The sequence below is a fragment of the Vidua macroura genome, chromosome 3, assembly GCF_024509145.1.
Source record: "Vidua macroura isolate BioBank_ID:100142 chromosome 3, ASM2450914v1, whole genome shotgun sequence".
In the NCBI taxonomy this organism is placed as follows: domain Eukaryota; kingdom Metazoa; phylum Chordata; class Aves; order Passeriformes; family Viduidae; genus Vidua; species Vidua macroura.
In genome coordinates this window covers 57,113,876-57,126,415 of record NC_071573.1, presented here as the reverse complement: position 1 = coordinate 57,126,415, position 12,540 = coordinate 57,113,876, and the positions used below count along the sequence as shown (strand labels likewise).

Here is a 12,540-nt window from a genome sequence, read left to right as displayed (position 1 = left end):
AAATTTTGTGAAGAGAGCTGAAGCAAATGTTGTGTTTCCCTTTCCCCAACCATTAGAAAGACCTGTACTGATTGCTTGCAAGTGTTTTTGGTTTGGTTTGGTTTTGTTTCAAATGTTTTCTCTTCCCTTTTTTTTTTAATGTTTTACATCTTTATTCTCTGTAGATACTTCTTTTGCATTTCAAGCTGGGGCTAGTGCTGCTTTTTCCTAATGCATGAGAACTCCAGCATAAGCCGCATCATAGGCTTCCTTCTCATATCACAATTCCTTGTGTGCTTTCCTTATTACTTGGTTGTCCTCCCTTGCCTCCACTCGATGATGGATTAAAGTTTTTGACTCAGTCTCAAAATGCCTGTTACTCCTCCACTTAGAGCTAGACTTAACCTTCCCTTTATGGCTGGAGTTCCACGTGGGCTTTATCATTGTATTTTTCTTGTAACCTTTCCACAAAGCGAGATTCTGTTCCACTGCAAAGGTCTTATGTTGTTTGAATTGGTATAGCTAACTTGATAATATCAGGTTCCCCTAAGGTTCAGGGTCATACAGTGCAAAGCACATTGCAGAAATGTGCAGTAATAACAATAATGGTTTCTGTTGTGGTTAATTTCAGCCTTTTGACAGTAGGTCTCCCACATTAGAATCTGAGGTCGTAATTATTTCTCCTTTTCGTTCTTATGTTTATCTACTTAAATGGAATTCTTTATTGCTGTATAAACTCATCTTATAATGGGAACTTTCTCGAGTGTTTTTTATATAATTATGAAGATCACAGGCTCAGTAATAGGATGATGTTTAATTAAAATAATTGGTGACCTTAAGCAAAATATTCTAGATAGTTTTTGAGAGCTACTTCAGTGATCCGTCTGACCCACCAACATCATTAATTTATAACTGATAATTTATAGAATAATGGTGTGCTAGAGGTTGGGACATACTTTGAAGTTTTGGGCAATAAAGAAATATTTATTTATTCCCAATAACCGACTTCCTTTTGTGGGGCTAAGGCAGCTGTACAGTGTCACTAGTCTAGATTTCTGTGTGAGCCCAACTGATCTGAATTTTAGGAAAGGGTGCGCTATTCCTGACACTATATTTTAAAAAGTAGTTTTTCTGTCTAACTACTGGTGTAAAGACTCCTGAAGAAATCTTCAGAAAATAAATCAAGAGTCAATGCTGCCTGGGTCTATCAAAAGCATCTGCTGTTGACTGAAGCCAAGTGTACATAATACTTAAGTTCAAGGGAAGGAGTTCATGATATTCTTGTGTGTCTCTAGGAATCCGGAAAGACCGCAGAGGTGGGCGAGTGATGAAACAAAAACGCCAAAGAGAAGAGCAGGATTCCAGGAATGGGGAGGCTTCTTCAACAGAGCTGCGAGCTCCCACCCTTTGGACAAGTCCACTGGTGGTTAAACATAACAAGAAGAACAGCCCAGCCCTATCCCTGACGGCAGAACAGATGGTCAGTGCCTTGCTGGAAGCTGAGCCACCCCTAGTTTATTCTGAATATGACCCAAACAGACCATTCAATGAAGCCTCTATGATGACCCTGTTGACCAACCTTGCAGACAGAGAATTGGTGCACATGATCAACTGGGCAAAGAGAGTTCCAGGTAAGGAAAAAAAAGCTCTAGTCAACTATAAAGCCTGTAGATCACAAACAAAAAATACCCCCATGCACTGATTTTCTGACTACCTATTCTTATTTAATTCAATTTGTTCATTTAAGTACAAATACATTAACAAAATTTACCACATTAAACAGTTTATGTTATATTGGTCAATAAAATGCTATAGTGCAATGTAAGTGACTTTTGAGGAAAGGTTTATTCAAGAAAAGGTAGTTTCCCCACTCTATAGGATGCTGGGCAGTTTTTTGTTTGCAAATCCTTTTTTTTCATACAAAACTCAGCAAAATTAAAGGTTGAAAGAAATTATTGGTCAAATCTAGTCGACTAGATCTAATCAAATTATGTTAAGTATTTTGATCCCCTTAAAAAAGGGCTACTCTCATCTATGTAATGTAAGCCATAAATTCAGTATCACTACTAAGCCTGTAAGTATCACTATGATTTATTTAGTTGCCAGGTTATAGTTTTGACTGTGAATTACAGATCTTTCATGAATTTTGGGTCTGAAAAACAAATCCAGAATAACAGTTTTGGTATGAAATTATTTGAATAACAGTTTTGATATAAAATTATTTTTGGTGCACTGTGATTCCCTTTGTTTCCTGAAAGGAATGACAGAATTGTGGGAAATATGTAACATTTTTCTTTGAGTGTATGCTATATATTCATTCATATAGTTAAATTAATCAATATAAATTAAATGAGAGAGTATTTTTGTTGTTAAAGTTCATCACCTTTCAAAATTTCAGTCTACCCTAATACTCTTCATATGTTAAGATGTAAAAATTTGTAAGAAATTTATTGCACATGTCATAGTTTTATCTTGGTAAAATACTGGCATACATGGTAATTTATCCTTTATAATTCACTGGAGTTCTTATCTTTTAAGTTTTTTACTGTAGCCATTTATTTAATTAAAATTATGTAGATGTTTTAGGAAGGGATGCTAGAGACGACTAACACAGCTCTCACTCACATAGTGCATTACCTCAAAAGAATTACACCCAGGTTATGCCATTTTTCTGTTTTCCTTCATTTAAACTTGGCAAGACTGTTCCCGGTAAATCAATAACCATGTCTTTTCCAGTCCTTAAGGGTTCCCTTTCAGCCACTTTTCACATGTCACTTTGTGGGCTCCAGCTATGATCAATGAGAACCTGTGTGTGTTTCATTTCTCATCGTATCTTATAAGAAATCACTTGAGAATTTTATTCTTGACAAAGTCACAGTGGTTGAAGCCTGATCTACAGTCTGTTCAAGTCAAGGGCAGTTCTGCTAATTTAGGTATGTTTTGCATCATGCTGTTACAAAAATGCTTTTGGAAAATGAACCTATATACATAGTGTTAAAGTTACTCACTATTAAAATATATAAATTCAAATTACCTTTCTATGGATTTTTAGAGATATAATTAGTCTAAAATAAATTAACTTAAATTCAAGATGAATAGACCACAATCTAGAGTCATAATGTTGTCCAACTGGAAACATTTGGTTCCCATGACTTTTGATTTTGAGAGTGTATTTAATGGAAATGTGTTTAGAAATTAAGTAATATTGTCAGAGAACCAAGATCTGTTTTTTATTCAGAAATCTCTCTAGAACTGCCTGTTACAAGATGATTAAAACTGACAATGATCAAAAAATTGCCTGGTTTACTAAATAGAAACTTCAAATTTTAAGGAAGCATCTGACACCAGATAATCAAATGTATAAGGTTATCAATTGTTTGTGTATATCCTATGTATTTTACATTTATATTACCTTAATTGTCAAAATAACTCCTAAGGAGAAACCAAGCCCAGTGAACTGACCATGTATATCCATTAATAAGTACTCCAGCAGATGAGGTTTTATATAGAACTGTTGAACTTTGGCTAGAATTAAAAAACAAAAATCCTTTCCCATTCATAGTTTGATCTATTAGGCACTATACAAACAATTATACCAAAGGAACACAACAATTATAGCTAAAGAAGGACAGAGAGAAAAAAAGAGTTTGGGGGTTCTGAAAGTGCTGGACACCTAGCTGGTTCTTGATGTTGTGGCCTGGAGAACAGTATGCATGAACAAAAGCAGATATTAAAGAGGTTTAGAAAGTTGATTTAAAAGAATTCAGGTCCAATTGTTTACCTACCTCTACAGCTGGGGCCTCTGAGAAGAAGAAATTTAGATCTAGGTGCTTAAATATATACACCTTTTTAATCTCTTATTTGGTCTCTAGGAAAGGTTGGGTGTACCTAGTTGCTGATATTAAATTTTAGAAGTACTGATCACCTTTCAAAGACTGGGTCTTTGCTTGCTGAAGTTTTCTTCGGCTGGAATATATTGGGAATACATATACATTAATGGAGATGTGTCTGACAATTTAAATCAATATTTTCACCCCATCATCATGTTGCCATTGACTACATTATTACTAAATAAAATAGAATAAAATAATAAAATAGAATTTAAACTATACAGCCTAATTAAAATTGTAAATGTGATCTGTGAACAGGGGAACTGAACAACTTTTTGAAGTATTTGGTGTAACAGCATTGTGGAAATCCACTCAGTTATTTTTTCAGCTAATTTACTAGGGTTTCAAGCTTCAATATCAAGGGTAAGAATATCCTTTTTCCTAAAAAGTGAGTGTCCTTTTTAGCAATAGAAAAAAAAGTAGTTACAGGAAACAGCTTCCCCTACAGACACTTCTCAAGCCTTGGAAACATTGTGCAAGTTAATTTACCTATGTGCAGAATGTAGGCAAGCAAGGAGTAAAGTTTTTATGAGTGGCTAAGTTGAAATCATATTTCATAGTGATCACAGAATCACAGGATATGCCGTGTTGGAAAGGACCCACAAGGACCATTGGGTCCAAACCCTAGCCCTGCTCAGCACCATTCCCAAGAATCACACAAATGCCTGAGAGCATTGTCCAAATGCTTGTTGAACTCTATCAGGCTGGTGCTGTGATTGCTTTCCTGGGGAGTCTGTTCCACTGCCCAACCACCCTCTGGGTGAAGAAGCTTTTCTAATACCGATCTAAACCTCCCCTGACATAATTTCAGGCCATTCCCTTGGGTTCTGTTACCACAGAGAGAGATCAGTATTTGCCCCTCCTCTGCTTTCATGAAGAAGTTCCAGACTGCACTGAAGTCTCCCCTCAGTCTGCTTTTCTCCACACTGAACAGACCAAGTGACCTCAGCTGCTCCTCATACAGCTTCCCCTCCTGGCCCTTCACCGTCCTCATGGCCTTCCTTTGCAAGCTCTCCAGTAGCTGAATGTTGTTATGTTGTGGCACCCAAAACTGCCCCCAGCACTGGAGGTGACCCTCCCCAGTGCAGAGCAGAGTGGGACAATCCCCTCCCTCGCCTGGCTGGCCATGCTGTGCCTGATGCCCCTCAGGACAGGGTTGGCCCTCCTGGCTGCCAGGGCACCACTGACCCATGTTCAACTTGCCACTGACCAGCACCCCCAAGTCCCTTTCTGTGGCACTGATCGCCAGCCTCTCACTCCCCAGTCTGTCTGTACATCCAGGGCTGCCCTGTCCCAGGTGCAGAATCCAGCACTTTCCCATGTTAAAATTCTTATGGCTGGTGATTGCCCAGCCTTCTAATTTGTTGAGGTTTCTCTGAAGGGCCTTCCTGCCCTCAAGGGAGTCGGCAGCTCCTCCCAGGTTTGTATCATATGTGAACTTGCTCATTATCCCTTCCAGTCCTATGTCCAAGTAATTTATGAAGATGTAGAAGAGCACAGGGCAGAGGATGAAGCCCTGTGGAACCCCATGAGTGACAGGTCACCAGCCATATATCGCCCCATTTACTGTAACCCTTTGTGCCCCACCCATGAGCCTGGTGCTCACCCACTGCATGATGTTACAAGGTAATTTAAACAATTCCTTTATACAACTGCTCAACACACACACACACACTTTAGCCTATGCCCAACCCCAAAACTATATTGGTTAGTGAAGCCTGAATACTTTTTTGGAAGAACATCTTATTTTTATTTTTGAATGTTGATCAATGAAATGAACTTCTAGTAATGAAAGTAATTATTCATCTTTGAACTAAAGTATGAAAACAGCTTTGTGCTGGATATTTTGTCCAGAAGCATAGTGTGAGAGAGTATTGAAAGCTTTACTGAAATCCAAAAAGATTACATTTTTTGAGGAAGGAAGAAATTTATATCAACAGAGCAGAAAAGCAATGAAGATACAGCTTACAAAATAGTGTAAAGACTTTCAGGGATATTTCTGGAGTTTATTTTGCTGTGTAGGCTTTAAAGACTAGTTTTTGGTCAGCCAGTCTTTCTGATGATATAAATAGGTGGGCATGGAAGAAGAAACAGCTGATTCGATGTATTGGATAAAAAAATGAAACTATTCTACAAAATTGAGTAATATAATATAATTTGTGATAGATTGTGTAAAATAATGTAGGCAGAGATCTGTTATAAAGAAATGCTGAGGAAAATCTTCAAAATGTCATCTTTGAAGACATGGCCTGATTGGGAAGATCAGAACTGGTCTCAATCTTTATTGTAACTAATTCAGCATCAGTTCAAACTTGCTTAAACTGGCTCTAAAAACTTGGTGGTGTTAACCAGTTTCTGGGGAAAAGAGAACTTGTGGCAGCTTCTTATGCATAACCTCAAAAAATATCTTTAGTACCTAGATATAACATGATTTTTGTCCGAGGTCAGAGCCAAGTTCCCCTATGACGACGCAGTTCATAGTATGCCAAGTACCTAAAAGCTTGTTTTAATTTTTTTTTTTCCAAAACCTTGGCCACTAATACAAGTTGTTTTGCCTGATTAAATGAACAAAATCTTGTACAGTGTCCTATGACATAAACAAAAAATTCAGGATTTACTCTTTAGATGGCCTAATGGGGATTTAGGCTGCAGTCCTTCCAGGTGGCCTCTGTAAGATACTGATGGTGCCTTTTGATTGCCCCAGCCAGGTGGAACAGCAGGCAGCTGCATGTGAAGTGGGTGCAAACAGATTGTGGTGGGCTAGACTTTACATGTAAATTGAGCCTTTTACCGTTGAATTTATTTTAATTGGGACAAATCACTAAAAATCACATAGGCAAGGTATCAGTGTAGATGAATGTTCATTTCTGAATCATATATTCCTGAAAGATATGCCTTCTAATGGCTTACATAACATCTTAGTCTTTAATAAAATGAGCAAAATCATTACTCTGCTTTTCTACAGAAATGCTGTTATGTCAAAGGAATTAACTTATTGTATTTCATTATTCACTTACTGTGTATTTAGTTTAATGTCTTATGTGGAGTACTGTATTTTCTAAATGAATCTGGCATTTTCAATGTAATCAACCAAACATTTTTGGTGCAGCATCTCTTGAGATGGTAAGAGACATTACGAGCTTATGCAGTGAGCTCCTGGTAAAGAGTGTAGCTTTAAGGAAATTTTGTTGCAAGGGTGAAATCTTTGGCAGTGCTGCTTCAATCTTGCATAGCTATTTACTACTAGTACAGTAGCTGTACAACTTAATAGCCCTAAAATGGTACACTGGGCATACAGGCTTTGAAGTTTTGAGATGATTCACAGTGCTGTACTTATTTTATGGCTTCATGAACCGAGGAGATAAACATTTTGGCACTGGGTTTTTTTGTTTTTTTTTTTTTTTTTCCCTTCTTTATTTCAAAGCTATAGAGGTTGCTATTTTCTTAAGATATTGTTTTCCTGTTTGACCTTTTAAACTGCTCTGTTAAATCAGGAACAGTGTGTAAAAAGGCCAATAGCCACAATTTTACACTGCACTTTAGTGGCACCAAACCTTGAAAAAACATTAGTTAGCTTGCAGTGGAAAGAAAGATGTCTTAGATGAGAGTGGTATGTGTTTATAACCCTTTAGGTGTATGAATGTTTATAGAGCTTCTAAGTGTAGTGATCCTCCTGCCAATAATTTACATTTATTTTAAAAAAGAAATGGCTTGAAATTCCTGTAATAATTTTAAATAAACCTTTCAAAACACCTGTTTTACAGTATCTTCTTCTTTGCTTAGCAGGCTTGCTGTGGAGATTTCTAAAATGTTATTAAAAAACCCACCCATTTGCTCATCTCTTTAATCTGTTGAAGTGATACTCTCTGCTCCCCTACTTCTTAGATGAAAAACAGAGGAAGCAAATTTGTAAGCAAAAGAGACATGAAAATAGGCATCTGGATCTTACTTTATGGCTGCTTTTGCTAATTTAATTTCTGTGAAATTTCAATTAATTACCATGAATGTAAGACAAAAGTGTCAAAAAATTGTAGTGGAATAAAGTAAACACCATTAGAATTTGAACATCAGATTGAGACATATCATTCGATAGAATGACTATGAAGAGCAGCAGAATTAAAATCATTGAATATGAAATTAAAGCTTTCTATCCCTGTGTTTTCTTATTCTGGGAAACATCTTCAGTTTTTCTTGTCTATATTTGTAAAACCAAAAAAGCATTCCTTTCCGTCCTTCTCCTCCTCCAGCTTCTGGGTGCTGTATGAGAAAACCCCTCTCTTACAAGTTCCATTTTTAGTTATCTCTAGAATTGTCTTGTAGTGCTTTAAAAAAAAAAAAAAGATGACATATATTTCCTTGTGTACAGAACTTCTAATGAGAGAAAAGGATGAGACAATGTGACACAATGGACTGCTGTTGAGAGATGGGGTGGAGGTGCTGATTCTAGAAGACAGGGAGATGTTATATGCACCAGGAGCTTGTGTCAGACAGGAAAAAGCCAAAGCTGAGAAGGAACAATTCAGCAGAAGTGCTTGTAAAGGAACATAAACAATACAAAACAAAACAAAAATACAGGCAGTGGTTTCACTAGCTGAAGACTGGAAGAAAATTATAGCAGAAGAAAGAAGGTATCAAGGTCTGAATTACAACGCTGATATTGGAAATTTAAGAGGTATCCTAATGCAACGGTTTTCAAACTCTAGGGAGTCCCTAGAGTTGGGATATAGAAGGGGAGAGAAATACATCAGGACAAGCTGACCAGCAACAAGGAGACTCCAATACTGAGAAAAAGTAAAGAACACAGGCAAGAGGACCAGAGGAAAAAGATGTTGTGAATCAGTCAGATGAGGCCACAGTAAATTCAGCAGTTTCATACTGGGGTTCTAACTAATTGCTAGGGTTCCTGCTGAAGGCAGTAATTTGTTCTGAGGCTCTTCCGAGTGGAAGAGTCTGGTTGTTGCCTGCTCCTACTGCCACAAGAAGAGCCTTGGGATGTGATTTACACACAATTCTTTCCCATTTAGTCTTTCAAGCCAAAGTGTTCCAGCTGTATGTCCCACTCTTTCCCCAGGAGTTTCCCGGCCATAGGCATTAAAATAATGTGTTCGAGTTGCATCACTGTATTTGCATAAAATTTCAATCAAGGGAAACAGAGTTAGAACAGGAAATGTATTAAGGAACCACTTAGAATATTTCTTTAGAGAACCATTTAGAGTATTTATTCAGAGAACCTTTGACTGAACTCAGAAATATATCCTGGAGAGTTTTCTAAACTTCTCATACATAAACTTTTAACATTTCAAATTTTTTTGTTTATTCTTACCAGTTTCTCTGCAAGCTCCTAAAGCTAATTCTGTAGCTTTCAAGATTTTATTTTATTGTCCAGAAGGAGAGATTCTGAAAAGTACATCAGCTGCTGATGCCGTTATGCAAGTGCATAGCCAAAAAATTTTTGTAAGATTGCTATTCCAAATATTATGGAGTCATAGTTCCATCTGTACACAGTGGTTTTAAAATCAAAACCCACAGTGCTATTACAAGGCTGATCCTATTCAGGCCTTTTTAGAGTAAGAAATATTTGAATTTCAAAGATTTGAATTTTGGGGCTTCCCAACAACTGGCTCAAAAAAATATCTTTAGTAACCAAAATTTATCTAACTATGAGTAATCTTGTTTACCTGTTTGACATATACAAAAAGGTAAAAAGGAGTAAAATTCTTTTAACAAGACCTACTTATATGTTGGAGTTCATTGGACATTCAATGGTATACAAGTTCAATTGATAGTAAGTGTTTGAAGAGGAAATTCTATTGTTCTTGGCAAATGGAAAGACAAAATGAACATTCACAGTAATAATCTTTATATTTTTTAGCCAAAACATTAGGAAATTAAATACTTAAACTGTAATATTTTATTTCTAAAAGATATGATCCTTTTATAAAAACATTTCCTGCTATTTTTCTTTAGCTGATAAATAATTTACACTCTTGGATGAACATATCTGTCTTAGAGTCTTCAGCTATGCTGAACCCTGAAGCTTTCCAAGAAACGCTCGTTAATTTCTACTCTAAGTAAACAGTAAGTAATGATCCCTCCTGATTTATTTATTTCTTAAAATAATTTACAAAAAGAATATGCGATTGTTGGAAAGCACTGATGCGATATGTATGTGCATGTGCACATATCCATTGTTTCTTGTTCACATAATTCACAGAAATTGGCCCTTTTTACTTGATGTTTAATAACTTCAGCCTAATTCTTTTAGGTTCTCTGTAGTACTACATCTCTGAGCACAATCAGCTGTAATTCCAGTTTAGAGGTTATTTTAATATCATTTGTATTAGTTTTCTGTTCAAGTGAGTCACTCACTAAAATCTCCTGTTAGATATATAGGAGTTTTTAAGTTACATAGAAATAATTAGGAAAGATTTATTGCAGATGACTTCTGGATGGGCTCTTACCCTGTCTGTATTGCTGCAGTGGTGCATTATATGACACATCTGTTACCAGCTCATTTGTTTTCTTTGATTATCTCTCCGGGAAATGAACTATGTGTGGAAAGAGTATGTTGTTTTGTCTGCATGCTAGTTATGGACTGCTGTGAATTTAAACTAGAGTAAGCAAGATAAAGAATATCCCACAGTGGAATGGGAGATGAGAAATCTGCAATTGCCTTGTTCCTCTAGGAGTTTGTGCTCAGCTAAGTGTCCATAAGGAACTATTGCCTTCTGTTCCTTATGTAAAGTTCTGTTGCTTGTAAGAAATGTCTCTGTCTGCCACAGTATGGAGCAGGGAGATAGAGGTGAAATATTTATCACTGTGTTTAGACTCTGGGTCTAGACCTAAAGCTTCTTAAGCCTCTTGAGGAGTCCTGGAAACAAAAGGGAGGAATCAAGATCTTGACTTTGATTCAGTGTCCAGTTCCCTTTGCCTGCCAGAGAGGGGCATTGCTCAGGCTGTCAGATGTATCCAGTGACTCTCACAGGCATCTGGTATTCCTTGTGAGCAGACTGATCTCAGAAAAAGAAAATTCATGTCAGAATTTTCAGTTATTTTTTTCTCTGCACCTTGAGATTTTTGGTTTGGAAGCAAATGCAGTAGGAAGTCTGAAGACCCATAATCAAGGTTAATATACAGATGAGGGGAAAAGTACCATTCAAAATCTTGCTTATAGGCTAAATGTGTTGTGTTCCCTGTGAAATTATATTCTGGAGTGTTTAGGTTGATTTGGAAAACCAAAATTCAAGAAATCTAATTTTACTTTGACTCACAAAGATAGGGAAAGTGGTAGAGTAGACTAATTAAAATGTTCCTTATCAATAGCCTAATGAAGCATCTTCTGCGATAGCTGCTGTCCCTCAGAAGACATAGCTGCAAATAGAGAAGGGTCTGTACAGGCTGCTGGCATGAGAGCCACGTGTTTACTAAAACCCTGAAAAGTCTCTGACTGAGTGGGATCATTGTATTAAAAAAAAATCTGACTGGAATAGAGCTAAAATTACAATATTGCCACATAATATCAAATATTATATTAATACTGCATGTCTGACCTGTTTCAGAAATCTCCTTTGATTGCTACAAAGGTAGTATTTCTTAGGAGTATCACGTACATTTATAGGATGTACTCTGTGAGTTTGTAATTTCACCAGTATTTACTCCAGTTGCGGTGCTGACTAGAACAGCTCCTACCTTTCTGCTTCTCCCTATCTTGGGGTGGCTGTGCGAGTACAGGGATTTATCTGGGTTAAAAATGAATCTTTTGGGTGTGTGTTTTGGGTTGCCAATAACTTGATCCCCAGTCCAGTTCACGGCAAAGTAGTCGAGGCAATTGAAATGGGGAGCTGATAGTATATCAGGAATGAATAGGCAAGTATTAATGTGATGGTGCTAGAAAGAAATATTCATGTGTCTATACTGCCAATAGTAATATACAACTGTACAGCAGGCCTTCTTCTAATTTAATTTCTCTTTTTTTTTATGCAGAGAGGTCTTTTCCAGTCTCTCCTATTCAAAGGGCAAGAATCTTCTAGTTCCTGGCACCATTTACAGTCTTTATCCTGTTTGCTTAAGTAGGTGTTTAGGTCCTACTTTGTGTGTTCCTGCTTAATCTGCAGCATAAACTGTAATGCTATGCCATAGCTGCGAGAGGTTGGAGACTCATGGGTAAGAGGTAGCATCCCCTAACTCAAGATGCGTCCTTGGTCATCGGGGGTCTTTAGTTGGGGTGCAAGGTGCTTTACTTCCCAGGAGGCAAAGACTGTCTGGTTGGTTGCCAATTCCAGTGCATATTTTTTAAAAGTTGTTCTTCTGTCTTTCTCTTCCAGGAAGGCAGTAAATTCTTCTGGAAGTTCTTTGGGCCAAGTTTGCACTGTACAGCTAGTAAATAGTGACCTGAAGTGACAGAAGCATGTGGCAGCCTTTTGGAATCAGCAGTTGACAATTAGTCTTTTGCAGGGTGGGATTTTGCAATGTTTGTGGAAAAGGAAAGATCTAGTGTACTTTATTTGGTAATGATGGGATTAAACACTGATATTAATTGCTTAATATCTCGCATATTTTAAAACCAGTATAAATGGAGTGGTTCTCAGCTGACACAGAAGAGCTGCTCATGAAAATTGAGCACAATTATCAACTTGTGACTTCATTTTTTTCCCCACTTGGTGTTCATATA

General features: G+C 37.1%; 1 protein-coding gene across 1 annotated transcript in view; it reads left to right on the top strand.

Moving 5' to 3' along the window:
* The window catches only part of ESR1 (estrogen receptor 1), a 103,898-nt gene that overhangs the window by 56,533 nt on the left and 34,825 nt on the right, over window positions 1–12,540 (top strand). Inside the window, 1 exon segment of the mRNA XM_053973079.1 lies at window positions 1,275–1,610. Within this exon segment, the coding sequence (XP_053829054.1) occupies window positions 1,275–1,610 (336 nt within the window).